Below are 7,213 nucleotides of genomic sequence, written 5' to 3'. Positions count from 1 at the left end.
TCTGAGATGGAGTCTCATTCTGTTGCCCAGGGTGGAGTGCAGTGGTGCAATCTCTGCTCACTGCAATCTCCACCTCCCAGGTTCAAGTGATCCTCCTGCCTCAGCCTCCTGAGTGGCTGGGACTACAGGTGTGCGCCACCATGCTGGCTAATTTTTGTATTTTTAGTAGAGATGGGGCTTCACCATGTTGGTCAGGTTGGTCTGGAACTCCTGACCTCAGGTGATCCGCCTGCCTCAGCCTCCCAAAGTGCTGGGATTACAGGAGTGAGCCCGACCATCCTGGTAAACTTTCATTCCTCCTTCAAGAGTTGATACAAATGACATCTCTTTGGTGAAGCCTTTCCCAGTGCTTAGTCATATGTAGGCACTCAATCCTTTATATTCATTGTCACTCAATAAATCATCAACCTTATAGCAATTTCTATGTTATGTTGTGATTTTCTATTTATGTAACTCTTCCTACTAGACTGTAAGCTCCTTTGGGAGCAATGGGCATATCTTTTTATCTCTGAATCCTCAACATCCTGCACAGTGCTGGTACATAGCAGGCATTAGGTAAACATTTGCTGAGTGAGTGAATAGTCTTCCATTATCAGAACCTATTTCATAGGATCCTTTTATCATTGTAAACATATAAGGTAAAAGCTATCTCTGTGTAGAGGTCATGGTAGTTTACAGTGAGTGGACTCAAGGTGCCTGGATCATGTGGGCAATTCCATAAATGCTTTTCTGTTTAATCTTGTTTTACTTTTTTGAAGGTAGTACATTCACATTATTCAAAATCCAAAAAAAAAGGTTATATAGAGAAAAGTTCCTCCCCACCAGTGCCTTCCAGGTACCCAGTGTTCCTTCCAATAATTCTAGTTTCATAAGGAAACCTTTTTTCTTTTTTCTTTTTTTTTACATAAATGATCATATTATATACTATTCTGCCCGTTGGTTTTTTCACTTAATAATATATCTTGGAGGCTGGGCACGGTGGCTCATGCCTGAAATCCCAGCACTTTGGGAGGCCAATGCAGGTGGATTGCTTGAGCCTAGGAGTTCGAGATCGGCCTGGGCAACATGGTAAAACCCTGTCTCTACTAAGAATATAAAAATTAGCTGGGTGTGGTGGCATGTGCCTATAGTCCCAGCTACCGGGGAGGCTGAGGTAGGAGGATCACCTGAGCCTGGGAAGCAGAGGTTGCAGTGAGCTGAGATTGTGCTCATATATATATGAGATTGTTCCGTATTTTCCCATAAAGAGCTTCTTATTTTACAACTGCACAGTATTCTGTATTGCAGTTTACCACATTACTTTTTCCTCTGTATTTTTATTTGGGTAATTGGATTTAGATGCTTAGCAATGTTGTATCAAGAGGCACATATTGTCTAGCTCTCTTTTTGTGATGTTAGCAGCTGTTGATCCATTAAATCATTGGGAGATGCAAAAATGCTTATTTTTAAAATGTTTAAATTGTATTTTAGAAATGGGGATGGGGCCAGGCACAGTGATTCATACTTGTAATCCCAACACTTTGGGAGGCTGAGGCAGGCAGATCCTTTGAGCCCAGGAGTTCCAGACCAGCCTGGGCAACATGGTGAAACCCTGTTTACAAAAAAACTTAAAAATTAGCTGGGCATGGTAGTGCGTGCCTGTAGTCCCAGCTACTCAGGGGGCTGATGTGGAGGATCAACTGAGCCTGGGAGATTGAGGCTGCAGTAAGCTGTGATCATGACACCTGAACCAGCCTGGATGACAGAACAAGACCCTGACTCAAAACAAAAAGAAATAGAGATGGGAGGCCGGGCACGGTGGTTCAAGCCTGTAATCCCAGCACTTTGGAAGGCCGAGACGGGCGGATCACAAGGTCAGGAGATCAAGACCATCCTGGCTAACATGGTGAAACCCCGTCTCTACTAAAAAAATACAAAAAACTAGCCGGGGCGAGGTGGCAGGCGTCTGTAGTCCCAGCTACTCGGGAGGCTGAGGCAAGAGAATGGCGTGAGCCTGGGAGGCGGAGCTTGCAGTGAGCTGAGATCCGGCCACTGCACTCCATTCCGGGCGACAGAGCGAGACTCCGTCTCAAAAAAAAAAAAAAAAAAGAAATAGAGATGGAGTCTAGATGTAGTGATCCAGTAAGGAAAAAAAAAAGAGAGAGAGAGAAAGAAATAGGGATCGGGGCCTCACTCTGTTGCCCAGGTTAGTCTCAAACTCTCGGCCTCAAACCCTTGCTTCAAATGATCTTCCTGCCTCAGCCTCCCAAAGATCTGGGATTACAGGTGTGAGCCACTGTGCCTGGCCTGATTTTCTAATAGTATAGTTCATTTTTTGTTCATTAGCTTGAGTATTTCTGAAAAGAGATACTTCCCCTCATTTTCCATTCAATTACTCAGAGCTATAGTTTATATAGGAAAAGCAAGATAAATGCTTGATTCTTTCTCTTGCCTTTATTTAACAGTTTTTTAAAAAATTGGTTGTCTGGTATCCTCCAGTGATAACTGATTAAAAAACAAAACAAAACAAAAAACAAACTTCTGGCTGGGCGCGGTGGTTCACACTTGTAATCCCAGCACTTTAGGAGGCCGAGGAGGGTGGATCACGAGGTCAGGAGTTCAAGACCAGCCTGACTAACATGGTGAAACCCCCATCTCTACTAAAAAATACAAAAAATTAGCTGGGTGTGGTGTGTAATTCCAGCTACTCTGGGAGGCTGAGGCAGGAGAATCACCTGAACCTGGGGGGCGGAAGTTGCAATGAGCCGAGATCGCGCCACTGCACTCCAGCCTGGGTGACAGAGTGAGACTCCATCTCAAAAAAATAAAGAAATAAAAAATAAAAAATAAAAATAAATAAATAAATAAAAATTCATGTGCACTTGGCTTCTCACAGAATGACTGTTAGGCTCCTGGAGGGATCATCCTAAGAACAAGCATTCTAAGGGGCAGGAAGCAGAAACTGCCAGGCCAGCCAAGGGTTATGCCTGGGACTGGCACAGTGTCACTTCCACCGTATTCTATTGACCCATGTAGTCATAGGGTCTGCCCAAATTCAAGGAGCTGGAAGAAGAGACACCACCTTTTGATAGGGGAGTGGCAAGGTCACATAGCAGAGAATTGTAGGATGGGAGATATTGCTGTGATTTTCTTTGGAAAATCTGCCTCAGTGAGGCACTTCATGTTGGTTCCTGGGTCCTTCTGACATGACCCTTTTGGTCTTTGATAGTTTCTTTGCTATCTTTTATGATAAGATACTCCAGGTTCTGCCGGGAGCGATGGTTCATGCCTGTAATCCCAGCACTTTGGGAGGCCGAGTCAGGCGGATCACAAGGTCAAGAGATCAAGACCATCCTGGCCAACATGGTGAAACCCTGTCTCTACTAAAAATGTAAAAAATTAGCTGGGCATGGTGGCAGGTGCCTGTAGTCCCAGCTACTTGGGAGGCTGAGGCAGGAATCGTTTGAACCCAGGAGGCTGAGGTTATAGTGAGCCAAGATCACACCACCACATTCCAGACTGGTGACAGAGCGAGACTCCATCTCAAAAAAAAAAAGATACCCCAGGGTCAACTCATTTTCGGCATCAGACCTCAAAGCACTCATTTCTCCAAGAATCCCTGATTCCTTTCAGTGGTAGCTACATCACTGTAAATGTTAGTCATCCACAGGACACTGGCTGGCTTCATGGGGCTCCTTGCTATCACTTTTTTTTTCTTCTTCTTCTTCTTCTTCTTTCAGACGGAGTCTCGCTCTCTTGCCCAGGCTGGAGTGCAGTGGCATGATCTCAGCTCACTGCAACCTCGGCCTCCTGGGTTCAAGGAATTTTCCCGCCTCAGCCTCCCGAGTAGCTGGGATTACAGGCACGTGCCACCACACCCAACTAATATTTGTATTTTTTAGTAGAGACAGGGTTTCACCGTGTTAGCCAGGATGGTCTTGATCTCCTGACCTCGTGATCCGCCCATCTCGGCCTCCCAAAGTGCTGGGATTACAGGCTTGAGCCACCGCGCCCGGCCGTGTTTTGTTTTTTTCAAGACGGAGTTGCGCTCTGTTGTCCAGGCTGGAGTGCAGTGGCACGATCTCAGCTCACTGCAACCTCTGCCTCCCGGGTTCAAGCAATTTTCCTGCCTCAGTGTCCCCAGTAGCTGGGACTACAGGTGCGTGCCACCTCACCTGGCTAAGTTATTGTTTTACTTTTTTTAATAACTCTTTTTTTTCCTTCTTTTTAAATTTAACTCCTCAAATTCCTTTTACCAACTACCCACTTTCAACTATCAAAATCCTACCCATTTGGCAGGGAACAGGGATGGGACAGAGACTTCTCACTGTAACCTTTTGTACTTTTTTGGCATCACATGAATGTATTACCCATTCAGAAATCAAAATAAAATAACCGTGTTCATTTGTTCTAGCCCTAAAAAGAATAGAGCCTTCCCTCTCTCTGTTCTCCATCAGTACCTGAGAGTTTGTACCATTCACATAGATTTATTACATACTGCTTTGAATTATCATTATTGGTTAATATCCTGTATCCCTCAGAGCAGGGACAGTGTCTTGTCTCCTACAGGAAGACAATTATTGACCAACATGAGAAAGAGATTCACTATCTACAAGATATCTTCATGGCCATGGAGCAGAACTATATAGATTCTGAGTATGAAAGCAAGCTGGAGTTCCAGAGCATGTGGAATGATCTCAAAAACATGGTACGGAGGGAGAGTAGATAGACAAGAAGTGGAAGGAGGTGATAGAAAAATGCTCAAGGAGGCTGGGAACAGTGGCTCACACCTGTAATCCCAGCACCTTGGTAGGCCAAGGCAGGAGGATCACTTGAGACTGGGAGTTCAAGACCAGCCTGGACAACACAGGGAGACTGCCATCTCTACCCCCCTACCAAAAAAAAAAAGAAGAGCCAGGCGTGGTAGTGTGCGCCTATGGTCCAAGCTACTTAGGAGGCTGAGGTAGGATGATCACTTGAGCCCAGAAGATGGAGGCTGTAGTGAACTGTGATAGCAACACTGCCCTCCAGCCTGGGTGACAGAGCGAGACCCTCTCTCAAAAAAATTTAAAAATTAGAAAATTAAAATGCTCAAGGCTACTAGAGGTAGAAGAGACCCCTTTAGCCAACACAGTGAATAAAATATCTATTGCCACTGTAGGTATCCCAAAATTTGTAATTTTGTGAAAATTGGTCGGGAGGGAAGACCATTCTAAAATGTCAAGGGAATGCGTTTTAGAGCTAAAAAGCACCAAGGAGATCATCTGGCTTCACCCCTGTGATTTTCAGATGAAGAAAGTAAGGCCCAATAAGTAAAATGACCTGCCAAAGTCATGCTGCTGGTCTGTGGTAGAACCAGGAGAATCTAGGTCTCCTGCCCCTTGATCCAAAGTGCTTTCCGTTGTCCTCGAGGTTGCAAACTTAGCCAGCCCACAGACCTAGGTTTGGGTATGGAGTCTTTGTTTTTATTTATCCCATAGTGTTTTATAAAATTTTTTGAATAAGCATCTTACGCTTTAAAATTGGAGATTTCATAAAAACATCCAAATTTTCAGCTTCCCTTGAAAAATTTAAAGATCTGGCAACAGTGGGCCACATTTCCAAATGGCAAGGCTCACGTGGAGCTCAGTGGCTGCCCCTCCTCCTCCCAAATGCAGCATTTCCTCTCCAGTTCACCACAGGCCCCACCCGGCCCACAAAACTTATTTATATCATCTGCCTGGTCTTCTGTAGGCATGTTCATTGGAGACCTCGGTACTAAACTATGCTACAAACAGTTCAAGAGGGTGAGGTTGCTGGTGGAAGTGAAAGGGCACTAATGAGGTAATTCCAAACATTTGCTATTTTGGGGTCACTTGCTAGAATTTAGAAGAGAAGCACTTTTTAAGGCTGCACCTGGAGAACATAGTAGAAGATCTGTGGAGAAAGTTCCAGGATGTACTCAAGAATTACACTGATGCCACAGAGGATCGAAAGGCTGCCTTTGAGACCCTGCAGGTGAAGGATGAGAAGAGCTCCAAAGAGATTGAAGTACATATGAAAAAAATACAGAAACTACAGGTTAGTGTATACTCACTAACCTGTGAGTTACTCACAGTGAAATACTCACTGCTTTAACTGCTCTATTATCCCCTCTTCTGCTTCCCCTTGTTTCCCCTGGGCCTCATCACTGATTGGTTGGGAAAAGATGATATGCTCTGATTTCAGTCCCCAGGCAGCCCTTTTACCTATCTCACTGAAGACCCTCATTTGGCCAAGTGTTTCCCCTAATCTGTTCCTCTAGGATGCCATAACTATTTCAAAAGGCAAGATCATGATACACAGCCGTGAGAGTGAAGATGAGAACCGGTATATCCGTAATGACAAGGAATTGGTCCTTGTACAACTGCGAAAACTTAAGGCCCAAAGGACTCAGGCCCGGGCAGCATCCCAGAAGAACTTAGTCAAACTCACCTTGGAAAGTAATGCTACCCTCAAGGCCCTGAGAAAGATTGTTGATAAGGTAACACAAGGGAGAGGACAGTCAGAACAAAGTCAAGGAACCTGGCTCCCTGCAAGGTTAAAGGGATTTGGAAAGGATAGCGGAGGCTTCTTCCTGCTTCCTGGCTGAGTGGACACTTGGAATACCTTTTTTATTCCATGTTTCCTCCCCTAATACATAAATTATTTAGTTTATTAATTAATAAAGATAATTATTTTTATTCCATGTTTCCTCCCCTAATACATAAATTAATTAATTTATTTATGTATTTCTACAGATGGGGTCTCACTGTGTTGCCCAGGATGGTTATGAACTCCTGGCCTCAAGCAGTCCTCTTGCCTTGGCCTCCCAAAGTGCTGGGATTAGAGGCGTGAGCCACCCTGGTGAGCCCCTTCCTACTTTTTTTTTTTCTTTCTGGTGAAGACAGGGTCTCACTCTGTCTCCCAGGCTAGAGTGCAGCGGCACCATCTTGGCTCACTGCAACCTCTGCCTCCTGGGCTGAAGCGTTCCTCCTGCCTCAGCCTCCCCAATGCATGGCTAACTTTCGTATTTTTTGTAGAGAGGGGGTTTCGCCATGTTGCCCAGGCTGGCTCAAACTCCTGGCCTCAGACGATCTGCCCACCCTGGCTTTTTTTTTGAGACGGAGTCTCATTCTGTCGCCCAGGCTGGAGTGCAGTAGCCGGATCTCAGCTCACTGCAAGCTCCGCCTCCCGGGTTTATGCCATTCTCCTGCCTCAGCCTCCCGAGTAGCTG

The 7,213-nt window shown here is 45.2% G+C and overlaps 2 protein-coding genes across 2 annotated transcripts in view; one reads left to right on the top strand and one right to left on the bottom strand.

Annotated features, from left to right (window-relative positions):
- Positions 1-7,213, bottom strand: part of ARF3 (ADP-ribosylation factor 3) — a 73,923-nt gene that overhangs the window by 6,250 nt on the left and 60,460 nt on the right. The window lies entirely within an intron of this gene.
- CCDC65 (coiled-coil domain containing 65) overlaps positions 1-7,213 on the top strand; it is a 15,255-nt gene that overhangs the window by 5,523 nt on the left and 2,519 nt on the right. The window contains exons 3-5 of the mRNA XM_011936283.1: positions 4,521-4,687; positions 5,842-6,039; positions 6,263-6,481. Coding sequence (XP_011791673.1) covers positions 4,521-4,687; positions 5,842-6,039; positions 6,263-6,481 — 584 coding nt within the window. The remainder of the gene's footprint in view (positions 1-4,520; positions 4,688-5,841; positions 6,040-6,262; positions 6,482-7,213) is intronic.

Source organism: Colobus angolensis, unplaced genomic scaffold (assembly GCF_000951035.1).
Source record: "Colobus angolensis palliatus isolate OR3802 unplaced genomic scaffold, Cang.pa_1.0 Scaffold151, whole genome shotgun sequence".
Classification (NCBI taxonomy): Eukaryota; Metazoa; Chordata; class Mammalia; order Primates; family Cercopithecidae; genus Colobus; species Colobus angolensis.
This window is presented reverse-complemented; position numbering and strand designations above follow the sequence as displayed.